At 38.6% G+C, this 15,644-nt stretch overlaps 1 protein-coding gene across 1 annotated transcript; it reads right to left on the reverse strand.

Annotated features, from left to right (window-relative positions):
* Positions 1 to 1,966: 1,966 nt before the first annotated feature.
* Positions 1,967 to 12,058, reverse strand: IL17F (interleukin 17F). Its single transcript, XM_072638431.1, has 3 exons — positions 12,032 to 12,058; positions 6,901 to 7,118; positions 1,967 to 2,859 (listed from the first exon to the last, which is right to left on the reverse strand). Exons 1-3 carry the CDS (start codon positions 12,056 to 12,058, stop codon positions 2,619 to 2,621), a joined length of 486 nt encoding a protein of 161 aa, XP_072494532.1. The 3' UTR covers positions 1,967 to 2,618.
* Between the last annotated feature and the right edge of the window lie 3,586 nt (positions 12,059 to 15,644).

The raw sequence follows: 15,644 nt of genomic DNA on the forward strand, positions 1-15,644 counted from the left end.
TATGTATCGTAATTGTTTGCATATTATCTCCCCTATGACAATGTGAGTTCCTCAAGGGAAGGATCAAGTTTTCACCCTTTCTTTGAATCCTCAGCTCTTAGCACAGTGCCTGGCACATTGTAAGCAATTACTAAATTTTTGTCTAACTGATTAACACAAGTGAAATGATCAGTCTTGGGAAGTGATGTTCCCTGTTTCTCTGAAGGTCGTCAAGCTGAAGCCAAATAACCACTTGTCTGGCATCTTATTCAGGAGATCCTTGGTCAAGTGAAGTTGTCCTCTGAGGTCCCTGGAAACTCTGAACCTCTAAGCCAGGGCCAAACAGTTCATCAAGTTAGAGGGAGGAAAGACTTTTCTATAGAATCCAGCAAACTGGATTTTGGTGGCTTAGGGCTTAGGGTTCTACTCCATTCAGATGTCAGAAGAGGAATCAGTAATCTGACAACCTAAAAAGTCACAGGTAACTCAGGTTCCCCTTCCCCCACTGTACCTGAAATTCTGAAATTTACAAATAACCTCCCCATAACCCTCTGCTGCGAAAACATAAGTTGAGGTTCTTTGTATGAAAATGTAATGTGTTTTTAATAATTAACTAGAGCCTGGCAAGGGGATCTGGGGACTTGCTGCCACACTCCCCCCTTGTGACAGGTACAAGAATTACAGGCACCTGGTGATGGAAAAAAGATAGTCAGTGGGGATACTATTTCAACAAGGGTCAGCCTTGGTGAGGTTTGTCTTTCCTTTCCTCATCCCATCTCATGACACCCCTTCAGATCATTGGAATAACTTGAGATGTCTTAAGTAGCTTCCTAAATCACTGCTTTATAGGCTTGGTCCCAAAAAGGAAATGCAAAAGGCATCCCCCCTTCACTATAGAGGTGAAAGACTATGGGTTTGGAATACTGCATATACTGTCAGACCTTTTTATTTATTAGTTATAGTTATATAGGTAGATAATTAGTTACATATACACACATAGTTAGCCAGTTTTGCTGAATTTTTTTCACTTTTTTAATTCTTTGTTATAAGGATGGCTCTCTCATTGGAAGTAGGGGGAGGTATAGAGGAGGAAGGGATACACTGGGAAATTTGGCAATGTAAAAACAAAATATATTGATAAAATTATTTTTGGAAATAAGAGATCCTTTGCTTTTCATCAAAAGTCTCTCAGTATAGTCAGAGGGACAATAAGTAGAGTAACAGGGAGAGTGAAAACTAGAAGCAATTAGGTGGCACAGTGGAGAGAGTGCTGGGTCTGGAGTCAGAAAGACCTGAGTTCAAATCCAGCCTCAGATACTCACTAGCTGCATGATCCTAAACAAGTCACTTAACCTCTGCCTGCCTCAGTTTCCTCCACTGTAAAATGTAAATAACTAATAACTTCTTTATCCTGGGACTGTTGTAAGAAAGAAATTGGGATAATATTTACAAAAGCACTTAGCATAGTACCTGGCACACAGTAGGTGCTATATAAATGCTTATTCCTTTCCATCTATCCCTCCTTCCCCTAGTCTTATCTCTCCCAAAGACTTCCCATAAAGGACACCTAGACAGTGCAATGGTTAGAGTGTTAGGTCCAGAGTTCAAGTATGACTTCATACACTTAGTAGCTATGTAGCCTCGGGCAAGTCATTTAACCTCTGTTTGCCTTGGTTTCCTCAATTATAAAACTGGGATCCTTCCAGGCACCTCCTAGGAGTGTTGTGAGGATCAAATGAGGTAATATTGGTAAAGCATTTGGCACAGTCCCTGGCACCTAAGCATTTAATAAATGTTTATTTCCTTCTTTCCATATGACCTCTGGACTTTTCTCTCTAAAATGGTCTCTCTGTAAAATGGTTCTAATATGTGTTCCTTCCTAGAGACGTGTGGGCTTTTTATGAAATGATGGGGCTTGTACAGAACTTTGAATCCTTTGGTAATACTAATCCTGTAAGTATACAATCAGAAATGAATGCATAAAATGTTTTCAAGTAATAATATTTTATTATATTAGTACCTCTTTTATCTCTTGACACATGTTTTACTTCTGAAATAGATATATTTATATAAGCTTTAAATCATAAATACATGGATAATTTCTTTAAAAACAGATACAAACATATTTTAAACATATTTAAAATTGAATAACACACCTTCTTTTTCCTCTTACCCACTGGCTGAATTTTTGTGCTTTATCCTTAAAAAGGAGGAAATGGGGCATGTTCTAGCATTATAAATACAGCCAAAGAAACAGGGATGAGAAGGGATTATAGCATAAGGGGAACTTGCTTCTGGAATAAAGGACTAAAGAGGCTAGGATCTTCTCAGGAATATCCTTCACTCATTTTCAAAATGGTACCTGGCACTTAGCAATATGGTATCCTGGCTAAACTTAAATATAACACTGGAATATTTCAGAATCAATTTGTGTTCCCTGGGGAGCCCCAAAGTGGCATTCTATTATATAGAAGAGTTTTCAGAATTGTGCCCAGGTGAGAATGAAAGTCTTAAGGACCAGAGTTAGTTTGAGTATGAAAGGGGCTGAGGGCTATGTGTCTGAGGCAAATGCTCTTTGGAACGAATGTGAGTTTCTCCTTAGCCTCTCTAATTTCCCCAACCAAAGAGAAGGGCAGATATCAAGCAACAGAACGAGTGATGGGGGTAACACAGGTACAGCCCACAGTCACCAGGATCTTCTCTAGTTTGAAGGAATGGGAACAGCTCTGTGTGGGCTGTCTCCGGAGAACCAAGAACTCCTGCTGAATAGGGACTGAATTTTTCCCATTCTCTTCTTGCCCCTCAGCGTTGAGGCATCCTGAGTACCGGCACCTGGCTTCTGCAATCTCTGAGGGGAATCTGTTGGGGTCCTTGGTGATGCTGTGGAAGAAATGTACATAGTGCAAAGATAAGTTCGGACAGAGGCAGAAAGAAAAGGTGGCTGATGTCTGGGTCTGCTAGTGACCTCTTCCTCTCACCTGTCTAAAGGGTGGGCATTACCCACAGGTTGCCCAAACCTTCTTCTTTATGGCTTTCTGCTGATTGTGGGCTCCAGCCCACAAAATAACACTGAATTGAGTGATGCCAATTATAGAAGAACCCATCAACCACAAGGTCTCTGAGACCCAGCACCGCTCCCTTAACAAGATACATCAGGGCATGGTGTTCTCACGAACACAGTTGTGACATCTCTGGCTGCCTCTCTGTGGGCTGGTCACAGTGGGAGAGGAAGAGCTGTGCTTACTGTCAAAACTCAATACAACCTTCTGAAAGTCGATGGATCTTGTGCCCGCCCCTTCCACTTTCACATGGGTTTCCTTCATTCCTCCATCCTTCCTAATTCAGCCTCCAGGAGATACTCAGGTAGTGAAGCAGAATTCAGTTATATGTATCAGCAGAAAAAAAGCATTAGCAGATAATACTCCACATAGCTTGCCTATTATAATTTTGTTTTAATTTTAAATTAAAAAAAGTTATTGAGAGCCCTTGATTTCACATCACCCCTATTTCCCTGTCTTTATTGTATTCTCTGAACAGCAACACACAAGCCAGTACAATGGAAGGAGCATTGGTTGTGGAGTCAGGGGACCTGGGGTTGCATCCTGACTTTGAAGCTTTCTACTCATGTTGCCTTCGACAAATCAGTTAACTTTCCTGAACCTAGATTCCTCATTTGTAAATTGAATGGACTGGGTAATAAGGTAGTACAGTGGATAGAGAGCTGAGCCTAAAGTCAGGCAGACTCGTTTTTGTGAGTTCAAATCTGGCCTCAGACACTTACTAGCTATGTGACTCTGGGCAAGTCACCTAATCCTGTTTGTCTCAGTTTCCTCATCTGTCAAATGAGGTGGAGAAGGAAATGGAAACCACTCCACTGTTTTTGCCAAGAAAACCCCAAAAGGAGTCACCAGGAGTCAGACACAGCTGAAAATGACTGACCAAAAAAAAACCAAATTGGTTAGACCAGTTGGCTTCTGAGACTGCTTCTAGATCAATGAATCAAAGAAAGGAAGATTATGGAATCATTTATCAGTCTTTGATTGCTTTGTATTTATCTTCCTTATTTATACACATGTAAGCATGGAAGTAATGCCAATTACAGTACACTTTAGAGGTAACAATGTGGTACAGTAGATAGAGGTCTAGCTTTGGAACAAGAAAGACCTGGGTTGGAGCCCTAGCTCTAAAGCATAAGTAATTGTGTGACTGTGTGCATTAAAGTCACTTAACTTCTCTGGACCTTCAGGCAACTCTAAAATAATAAACCTTGGAGGAGGATCTGCATTGGTGATGGGAATTTCCTACACAGATGAAATCTCAGGTTCAGGCCAACTCACTTGAATGCAGTACTTTCAGATACTCCAAGTACTTTACTCATAATGATCCTATGAGGTAGGCAGGGCAAGTATGAGCATTTCCCATTTTACAGATGAGGAAACTGAGAGTCAGAGAGGTGAAGTGACTTTTTAAAAAATCATGTATGCTCATTTATGAACTTGTCTCCTTCCCCTCCTCAATAAAATGTGAACTCTCTAAGGGCAGGGGGAGTTGGGTTGTTTTTTTTTTTTTTTTGTCTTTGTACCCCTGCACCAAATCTAGGCGCTTAATAAATGTTTATCAATTGACTGCTTGATTAGTTTCACGGCCAATAAGCAATGGAGCCAGGACTCCCTTCCAGCTCTCTTTGCTCAAGGTCCAATTCTTTTTCCTCTCTACCTCACTATTTTGATTTAAAAGTCCCTTTTCTTTCATCACAAAGAAGCAATTGACAAAGAGCCAAATTGTGCAAAGTAGTCGTCAATGTTAAACAAGAATTTGAAAATAGAATTGTAGATGAGTATCTACCTCTCAACTAAAAGATCTCTGTCATAGTAAGTTAGGGGAATGGCAGTACAGTGTCAGATGACTAGCAACTGTTGTCCATGATGGAATCAGGAAAATTCACTGTCTTGTAGTGAATCATAGGATCTTCATAAAATCATAAAAGTTGTGACTTAGTGAAGACCTTAGAGATCATCTAGTCCAACCCTCCCCATTTTACAAATGGGGAAATTGAGGCCTAAGGAGGTGAATGACTTGTGAGAAGTCACACAACTAGCTAGGGGCAGAGCTAAAACCCAGGTTTCCTTCTTCTCTTACAGGCTGCTGCTTCCTGCTTCTCTTCTTTTAATAAGTAGCACCAAACAGATATTCAAGCTGCATCCGTTAGTGGAATATGCAGAAAAAATAGAGTAAGAACGGAGGGTCTGCGGAAGTTGATGGGGACCGTTCATCCAAGGCTCCCTGGACAACACTATAACAGGCATGCCATCCCATGAACAAGCCACTGCTGTCCAGGGCACACTTGTTACATTTGTATTGTGTGTATCTTCCCTTTGGCCCAAATGTTGCCATGGAAAGAACACTATTTAGAGTCAGAGAACATAGGTTCAAATCTTGCCTGTGCTACTTACTCTCCGTGGCACCACTGTGCCTCAGTTCCCTCAACTGTAAAATAAGGGCACCTGATTAGATGACCTCAAGCTCCCTTCCAGTTCTAAACCTAGAGTCTTAATTTCTTTCTTTCACTGCCCCAACCAACCTGACCCACTGCACTCTGTATTCCCTCTCATTCATCATGTCATAAGCCAAGAAAGCATTCACTGACCATGTGCCAAGAGAATTGACAGAAATTGTCGAGCTCTGAACACATAGCACAAATCTGACCATGGTTGCCCTCCAAGTCATCTTTACCCCATCCCTTTTGTCACTGTAAACTCTCTCCCTTTTACCTTCCCAGGAAATGTACTGCACATTTTCTAAGCTTCTAGGGGCAGCACTGGGCCTGAAGGCAGGAAGACCTGAGTTCAAATCCAGCCTTAGACACTGGCTATGTGACCCTGGGCACATAATTTCACTTCTATTTGCCTCAATTTCTTCAACTTTAAAATGGGGATAATAATAGTACCTACCTCCTAGGGTGGTTGTGAGAATTAAAGGAGACACTATTTGTAAGCACATTGAAATGCTTATTTTCTTCCTTAAATAAAACTGTTCCATCCTATATTATGGGTAGAGAATGATCAGACATGCTATGCTTTCTTAGTAAAGGCTTTACCCTATTCCTGGCTCTCTCTTAGATTATTTCTCTAGTACTTAAAGATGATCTTTCCAGTCTTCTTGTCTCCAGGCAGGGTGGTTCACCATTCCAGGCCAGGAGTGAACTATTCTTCAGCAAGTCACTGTGACTCAGTAGAAAGTCCCCTGGAATGGGGTCAAGAGACCCAGGAACTTTGTTTGAGTCCCAGCTTAAAAAACTTCCTAATTATATTTAAACAGGTCACTTATACCTCTGTAGACCTTGATCTCTTCATCTGTCAAATGAAAAAGTTAAATTGTATAATCTTGACAGTCCTAGCAACTCAGTCTATGAATTAGATTTAGAGATGGAAGAGGCTTAGAGATTACCTAAATCTCATCCCTTCACTTTACATTGTGATTGCTGTGTATTCTGAGTCACACAGGTAATAAGAGATGGACTAAGAATTCAAACCCATATCTTCTGATTCCAAATGGAGTGCTCTTTGCTCTCAAGGAAATCTCCCTGGATCCCATTCCAGTTTGGGTCTTTACTGATGGTTTTCCCTTATATCTGACCAATGTCTTCCTGCTAAGATAGAGAATCATTTTCTACTACCCCTTTATGGTCAGTGAAAATGAACTGGTCTCCAGTCACTAATATGACTGAAAATTGTCACTAGACTTTGGATTAAGTCATTTTAAAACCTCAACTTGATTCCTTAAGCCTTTTCCTATTTTCTAAATCCTTAATCATTTATGTTGCTTTTTGACACATAATGCCATTCTTGTCCAAAGCAGTAAAGAGAATATGTGGTCATTAGAAAAGTCCATGACCCTGCTTCTATGAAGAATGATCCTTACTTGTAATCCCAAGGAGAGATGGAGCGGTTCTGGAAGGTATGCGCCAAGTACATGCCCTGTTGTTGGTTAACAATGCGGATGTCAACCTTCACACTGTTGCTCTCCAATGAAGGACAATTACTACCCTTCTGGGAAATTGCTCCTCTTTTTGTAATTTTCCAGGCTCCCACATTCCCAAGGAGAATAAGCCCCAGCACCATCCACAGCGATAATTCAGGCTGAAAGAGAGAGAATGGTATACTTGGTTATGGACTCTGTTTCCCTCTCAAAAAATTCAGAATGCTCAAGCTAGAAGGGCAGAGTTCAATAAAATGGAAGTAACAATGCCTTCTTCTATTTATGTGACAGTCAAGTTATGATGTAAAGAGAAAAATCCAAAATTATCAGCCTGCCATTCACAGTCTTCTACTATCTAACCCCTACTGACCTTTCCATCTTGATCTCCCACTGGACTTCTCCATTCTATTTGCCTTTCATTATACATTCTTTGTATAGTCCCACATTGTCACTTTGTTTTCTTCCTGGAATGTCTTCCACATTCCATCTCAGTCTATAAAATCCTAACTGTTCTTCAAGACTCAGTTTCCATGATAATCCCAGATAAAAGTCATCTCTACTTTCTTTGAATTCATGCAGCACATATTTTCTTTCTATCCCTCAAAGCTCTTAGCAAAGTACCCTAAATATAGGAGGTGCTCAATAAATATTAGATGGATGGATGGATGGATGAATAAATGAATAAATTATGGTGTAGTGGAAAGGTCACTAGATTTAGAGTTAGGAAAAGTTTATTCCAATCCTGACTCTATCTGTGCAAACATGAGTCATTTTAATTTCTCTGGGTCTCAATTTCCTCATCTGTAAAATGAAGGGATTGGATTGGATCACTTATCAGACCTCTTTCATATCTAAAATTCTATGCATCTCTTAAGTCCCTACTTCCTTCAGTATTTCAAGTTTCTGTGACTTCTTCAGTTTGAGTTATTCCTCCAACCACAAAGAGTGTAAGTCCTTCTATGACTTAGTAGCTAGTCTTCATGAGTGGCCAAATTCATTATCCTGTGACATGTCTGGTTATGCTCCTCTCCAAACTTAGCCAGGCTGGTCCTTATATGACAGATGCACATTCCATCACTAGGCTTACACTCAAAGCCTTTGCAGCTTGGGAGGGTCTGGCAGAGCTCACTCTGTGGGATACATCCTGAGGGATCTAATTTCATAGTGGAGAGAGTGCTGGATTTGGAACCAAGACCTAGGTTGTAATCTTGTTTCAGACATTTAATAGTTGTATGACCTTGGGCATATCTCCTAACCTGACTGAGTCTGAGTTCCCTCATCTTTAAAATAGAAATAATAATTGCATTTAGTTCACAGTATTGTCATAAAGATCAAATGAGATGATACTTATAAAGTGCTTGGTAAACCTTAAAGTGCTAAGTAAATGTCAGCTGTACTTGTTGAGGATCCCGAGTCACATCTGTATCATGATGAAGAGCTGGAGGAAATCTTTGTGAAGATACTATTAATAATACTCCAATATCAGTTATAATTAACAATAATGTATATCTGTAAAGTATTTTATGCTTTTACAAAAGGTTTTCACATCTAATTTTTTCTTTAAATCAATCAATCAAAATGTATTTATTAAGTGTCCCACTATGTGTCAGACACTAAAGATACAAGTGCAAAGAATGAAAGCAATCCATACTCAAATAAGAAAAAATACATTCCAATGGTTGTTCACATCAACCCTATGAGGAGAGTAGGGCTGGTATTATTACAGCATTTTACAGAAAAGGAAACTAGAGTCCAAAGGGATGGAATGGCTGGAATCGGCTTGCATTAAGCTATGTATTCTCACCCACCCTCCAACTACTCTCCCTTCCAGGAGCTTGCTGGAACTACAGCCTACACAGTTTCTAAGCTATAGAACAGAACCAGAGCTCCTGATGACTAGCACAATGGAGAGCTCTGTTCATTCATTGTAATTATTGTTAACAACACGTTGTCACTCAATATTCAGAAATTGGATTCTGGACTGAGGGACTTTGAACCACCATATATAATCACGTATGACAGAACAGCATGCAGTTTAAATTATCTAATTTCTTATCTAGAGATCAGACAGGGCTTGAAATCAACTCGGATAGCTTTTAACAAGAAACCCTGAGTGCAAAACTTGAGCCTAGTGGTTTATGTAAATCAAGGTGATTCAGCTCGTTGTTTCCTGAAGAACTCAAAGCAATTTATGTACAGGAATGTTCCTGTTACCCTCCATGAGCATATTTATCTCCATTATGCAAATAGGACAACTGAAACATGAGAAAGAGCACATTAATGATATTCATAACTTTCATTTATACAGTGCTTTAAGGTTTGTAAAGCTCTTTATGTAGATTACTTCGTGATTCTCACACAACCCTATAAGCTAGCTATTTGCTATCACCCAATTGTAAATTATAAAATGGAATTTTATTTTACAGATGAGAAAATTGAGGCTCAAAAAAGTTAAATGACTTGCTCAGGCTCTCATGGTTGGTGCCTAAGGCAATATTTTAACCCAGGTCTTCCTGACTTCCAAGTCTATCATTTTAGCCATTATGTCATCCTGTCTTTCTAAGGAGATATAACAAGGTCTTTATTTGATCTAGGCTCAAGAGTGTTAGCCTTCCAGAAGAGAACTGAGGTATTTCTCTGCTAAACCATGTGATAATTCAATTTCATTCAGCACCTACTATGTGCCAGGCAATGTGCCAGATACTAAGGGTACAAAGACAAAAGCAGTCCCTGTCCTCAGGAAGCTTCTGATCTACTGGTTAAGCACTTTATCAAGGAAACAGATAGCAATGGCAATCACTATGGGAATTGTCTTGGACTGTCTTTATAAAGGTTAATATAATTTGCCTATAGGACTTTCTCTTCTAACCATATTCTATTGTCTTTGATACTGGCAATATCTCTAGCTGACAGCCAAACTTGGATAGTCTCTAATAACTGAGAATGAAATGAGCCACAAAAGACAAATTTGCCTGACATTTTCTGGTGTTTTCCATACAATGGATTTAAATTCAAAAGCATTATTCTCCTTGCCCCCACTATTTTTAATGCAAATACTATTCTTTTTACAAGATATGGGCTATTTTAAAGACAGTCTACCAAAAAAAAAAAAAGCTGCAAAAGTGGAAAGACACATTATATATACCACTACTAGCATTTACTATGGGTAACAAAGTGGTACAGTGGATAGAGTGCTGGCCCTGGAGTCAGGGAGACCTGAGTTCAAATCTGGCCTCAGACACTTAAGTTGTCTTGCCCTGGGCAAGTCACTTAATCCTGTTTGCCTCAGTTCCCTCCTCTGTGAAAAGAACTGGAGAAGGAAATAGCAAACTACTCCAGTATCTTTGCCAAGAAGCCCCAAAGAGGGTCACAAAGGGTTGGACACTATTGAAATGACTCAACAACAGCAGTACACCATTAAATATGACCATGCTTTATGATGCCATGCTATTCTAGCAAGTATTTCTTCCTTCCCAGTGTAGCAACCCACTCCAAAAGACAAGATGCTGGGTTGTGTAGAGCTGTCAATTTGGAATTTGGTTCAAGTCCCAAGTCATTTCCTAGGAATGTGATTTTATGCATGTCACTTTGTGTCTCTGAGACTCAATTTCCTTAGCTATAAAATGGGGATGGGAGAGGAGGAATTATACATGAGCTGTTTACCTAGACTAAAATTGCAATTGGATAATGTATGGAAAGCACATTGTAATAACAACTCACATCTTCTATAGTGCCTTAAGTTTTACAAAGTACCTCCTACTCACAACCATTCTTTGAAGAAGGTGGTACACGTATTATGCCCATCTTACAGTCAAGGAAACTGAGGCTCAGAGACTGCAAGTGATTTGCTCATGGTCACCCAGCTTGATAGTGTCAATATAGGGCTCAAATCCATCTCCTGTCACTAAGTCAAGTACTCTCCCTGATGTACCACATCCATTGTGAACCACCAAGTCAACACTGAAGCTATGGAGGAACATTTGATGTGGGAATTCCTGGAGATTCTAGCTAATGGAAGGAGCCCTCCCATTACTGAGGACCACTACACTTTTAGTAGCACTAGTATCCTACTATCCCACCAAGGGCAACAGGAAAATGCTAAAGCATCCCCACCACCTATTACAAGGAGCAAAGGTCTCCCCACTCAAGGAGCTGTCCAAAGTATGACACTGAGGAGTCCCAAGTCTTCGGGCCATGACTAATCCCTCTTCTCTCTGAAGTTTCATGCTGAATTTATATCCAGTCCAAAATTATGTATAACTGGTATTCTGAGAACTGAATTTAGAGTGATGACACCTAGGTTTAAAACTACTTACTAACAGCACAGCCATAAGGGAAAAAAAAGTCTGTTTTTTGTTAAATGTTAATATGCTACTTTCCTCATAGAATCATTTTTAGAAAAATACTTCATTAGCCTTAAAATACTACAGAAGTATGTGTTCTATTTTTCTTATTTCATAGCCCAGAGCCACCCAGAGTTGTATATCCCACCACTCCTGGCACTGAATCAGGACAATTGACTATGATTAGTAAAAATTAATAATCGTTCATATTGTATATTTTACACAATCCTTTCACTTAACAGTATTTCCTGTGATTTTCTCAACATCCAAGGTAACTAGTACAAGTATTGGTTTCTCTCCTTTAGTGATGATGAAACAGATTCAGATAAGTCAAGAAAATTATTCAGTGTCACATGGCTGAAAGTGATGGAATTATATTCAAATCTAGGCTTTTTTTTTTTTACTCCAAGGCAGTGCTCTTCCCATAATACCTTACCTGATGGATATTCTTTTTATTTTCTCCCTCTAACAACAACCTGATCAAATATTAACAAGAGTAATAACAATATAGAAATAACTCATTTTTCTATAATGCAGTGAAATTTTTAAAGCACCCTCCCCATAAGAATCATACAGAGTAGTTTGTTTAGATATTATTCTGCCCATTTTGTAGATGAGTTAGCAAGTGACAAAGCAAAATCTGTTACATCTTTTAATAAAGAGAAAAGTCTTGATCAAACTTCATCCCATAGAGCTCAGTTTTACTATGAGGAGGAAATTTCTATACTCACCATCCTTGTACCCTTCTGGAAAGCCATCTGTGTTCTTCTCTGGTAGACAACCTAGTACCTGAAGCACCTTAGTGGTGTGTATGTGTGTGCATGTGTGTGTTGTATTCTTGACAGTACCTGCTTCTTTTATAGTCACTATAAGCAATCACTGCCCTTATTTCCACTAGCCTGTTTCTCATCTTAGAGCTGTGGTTAACTTAAAGTTGATGACTAACATTTTTTTTCAATTCTACTTTCTGAGAGGTGGAAAAGGGAGACTTGAAAGGAAAGGGATGACGGCAGAATGCTCAAATCTTTAATCACCACCCCCACTTCCACCTTCAGTATCTCACGCTATACCAGAATCCTGAAATGTCTGATTAACTGCAGAGATGACCCAAGTTTCAAACTGCTGTTTTTTTATTTACATAAATAGATTCTTTCCACATGCTCTCTGCTCTATTTTCTTATCTTCAAGAGACATGCAAATATTAGTGTGCATTATCTCTTTTGGAGAATTCTTAGCATGAAGACAGAAAAGAAAAATCACTAACCCCATTTTAAGAATACGGAAACTAAGTTTCTGGAAAGGTGAAATAAGTCAGCGGCTGAATCAGAAATAGGATTCAGATGGTCCTTTCTGGGCTATGTTTATTTCATGGTCCACTTCAATAAATTCTGATTTTAACTCAATGGACAGAGTACAGTTGCACTCAATAAAATTGAGTTACTGTATCAATAGCTTACCTGCTGCTATGTGAGGGAACTGGTCCTGAAAAGTAGGGTAGCATAGTAGATAGTATCCTGGAGTTGGTAACAAGAACTGTGTTCAGATCCTACCTATGACATTTAACTAGCTCTATGACTCTGAGTAAATCATTCAATTTCTCTAAGTTTCAATTTCCTCCCCCCTAAAATAGAGACAATAATATTCATAGTACCCTTATCACAGGGTTGTTATGAGATTCAAGTGAGATAATGAATGTAGAGCTTTTTTGCAAACTTCAAAGCACTAAATAAAAGTCAGTTATTATTATGGTATAAAATGTTTCCTAAAATGATAAAACTTCAAGGTTTTCCAATCTACCAAAGTAATAGTTTATTAAAATTACCTGCAACAGACAGGAAGGATTATGGGTGCAGGACATTTAATATTTGTGAAAATGAGTCAATATGTTGGATAGTTTTGCAGCATCACTTTTTTCCCCTCTCATTTTATTATTTTGTACAAGGAGTAGATCTAGACAGGGAAGGGAAGGAGGATATTGGAAATGAAAGTGATACAAAAACAAAAGTGATACAAAAATAATTTTAATAAAAAGTAAAACCAAGATGGGGTTGGGGAGGAGAGGGAGTTAAGTGAGTCATTTAAGGTCCTAAAGATAATAAGCATCAGAGGAGGCATTTGAACTCAGGTCCTTTGACTCCAGAGCCAGAACTCTTGTCCTATACCATGCTTCTCCCCAACTGGATGACTCATTGGGTCAGGAACAATGTTTTCCAGCTTGCTTTGAATTCTCAGTCCCACTCATTAACCCCCACTGCATCATATCAATGATAATATTCGTTGAATTGAGATGAATCTCCCAGGACCATCTATCATCTATCACCTGATGCTTCCCCTCTCTAATCAGAACTATGTTTGATTAAGGAGGAAAATACGAGTTGAACAGAACAAGCTATTTTGAGAAAAGGGGAACTCCCCAGCAACAGGACCCACTGACCCTATAGAAGGGGAAAGAAATGTACTGCCCTTTGCAAAAATAGCAGTACTGCTTTCATGACCAAAACAGGTATCTGTGGGATGAACTATTAGGGGTCAGTGAGTAAGTTGTGGCCAAAGAACATAATTTTTCCTCACTGCAAAACAAATTGACCTATATGAGCATGGAACTCAAGACGTAAGCAACACATTGTAACTGATTGAACTAAAGCATCCAGACCAAATCATGGCAACTGGTCCCTCATGGCTCATATCCCACACCATCATTACTTTCAAGAGATGATCTAAACTGGCCTATTGTTTCTGAACCATCCTGGGAAGTATCCAGAGGTGTGCTGATGTGTTTAACAACCAGTTTTTCATTAAGAAGAAAATGTATATACTTCTAAGTTTAATCTGAATTATTAACATTTCTCCTTCACTTTCTTAAGTTTAGAAATCAACAAAACAACAAATTCTTTTGTTTTGTAGAATTTACTGATTTCTGAATTGTAAATGCTCACACTGAAAATTTAACAATCAGTTCTCATGAGTCTGTTCTAGCTGGTTCTGGCATGCCACTGGAGGGATCCAACTCTAACGTAAGAATTTAGGAGTATAAAGAAATTTTTGTGATTATGCTTTATAGGCAAAATTATGAAGTAGCTTTCCAATCAAGTCTAGAGATATACCAGGGCTAGACTAAGAGGTTATTTATAACAGTTAAAGAGTAGGGACAAAGGTAAAAAATTGTATCCTTAACTTTTAAAGCTTGCTTTTTTAAAAATTGGGTATTGACTCTACTCTGCATTTTCATGTTCGACAAAGGCAACAAACAAAGGACAGATTGAATCACGGATGTGCAAACAGCTGTCATGGCTATGTTTTTCATATAAGTTGAGTAAGGCTAAAAAATTTGTAGTTTTACAAATGGAGTGAAAAGACAAAGAACAAAAAGGGGATGGTACAGAGTTGAAAACAAATATGATGCTGGGAGTAGAAGGTACTAAGTGAGGTGATTGGTGAAGATATAGTTAATGGGAGCACAGTGACCAAGTTGGAATTGGAACATTGAGAGAACATGAACTACAAGCTAAGCAGGTGTTCTTTCCTATTATGCTATAAAAAATAATGAAAGAAATAATTTTGTTGAACCTGGGAAGACTAATATGAAGTAATGTAGAGTGAAATGAGTAGAACAAGAAAATGATTTATGCAGTAGCAACGCCATACAACGATAACGACAACTCAAAATCTGATCAACAAAATGAACAATCCTGATTCCAGAGAATTGATGATGGAGCATGCTATCCACCTCCTGACAGAGAGATGAGCCTCTCAGCGACAGAATCAGACACATATTTTTTGACATATGAGAATTTGCTTTAGTTAACTCTGTTAAAAAGCTTTTTTTTTCTTTCTTTTTCCCTCAATGGTGAGGGGAAAGGAAGAAGAGAAAAATATGTTTTTGCTCATTGAAAAAAGATTGAATAAAGCCAAACAAACAAATGAATGAATGCCTCCTTCTTGAAAGAAAAGTGGAATATGCAGAATGAGACACATTTTTTTTGGCCATGGCCATCATGGGGATTTGTTTTACTTGATTATGTATATTTGTTATAAAAATTTCATTTTTGTTTGTCTTTTTTAATGGAGAGGGAGGGATGAAAAGGTGAAGAGAAAATAAATTATTATTTTTTAAAAAATAAAAGAAAAATAACCCCACCTTTAACATACTTAAATGATTATCTAACTTTGCTTAAAAACCTCCAATAAAGGGAAACATGTTACCTCACACAGCAATCTATTCTGTTTTTGGATAACTCTCATTTTTGGAAAGTTGTCTGTTTTTAATTTTTTTCAAATCTAAATTTGCCCCTCTGCATCTCAAACCCACTAATCCTGTCTCTGTTTTGTGGGGCTAAACTGAAT

Source organism: Notamacropus eugenii, chromosome 2 (genome assembly GCF_028372415.1).
Source record: "Notamacropus eugenii isolate mMacEug1 chromosome 2, mMacEug1.pri_v2, whole genome shotgun sequence".
Taxonomy (NCBI): domain Eukaryota; kingdom Metazoa; phylum Chordata; class Mammalia; order Diprotodontia; family Macropodidae; genus Notamacropus; species Notamacropus eugenii.

Coding starts and splice junctions, on each gene's coding strand:
- IL17F (XM_072638431.1), bottom strand. CDS start 12,058: ATGGCTTTCCAGAAGGGTACAAGGATG. Junction 7,119..12,031: donor TCCAGAAGGGTACAAGGATG/GTGAGTATAGAA, acceptor TCTCTCTTTCAG/CCTGAATTATCGCTGTGGAT. Junction 2,860..6,900: donor ATCTCTCCTTGGGATTACAA/GTAAGGATCATT, acceptor TTTCTTCCACAG/CATCACCAAGGACCCCAACA.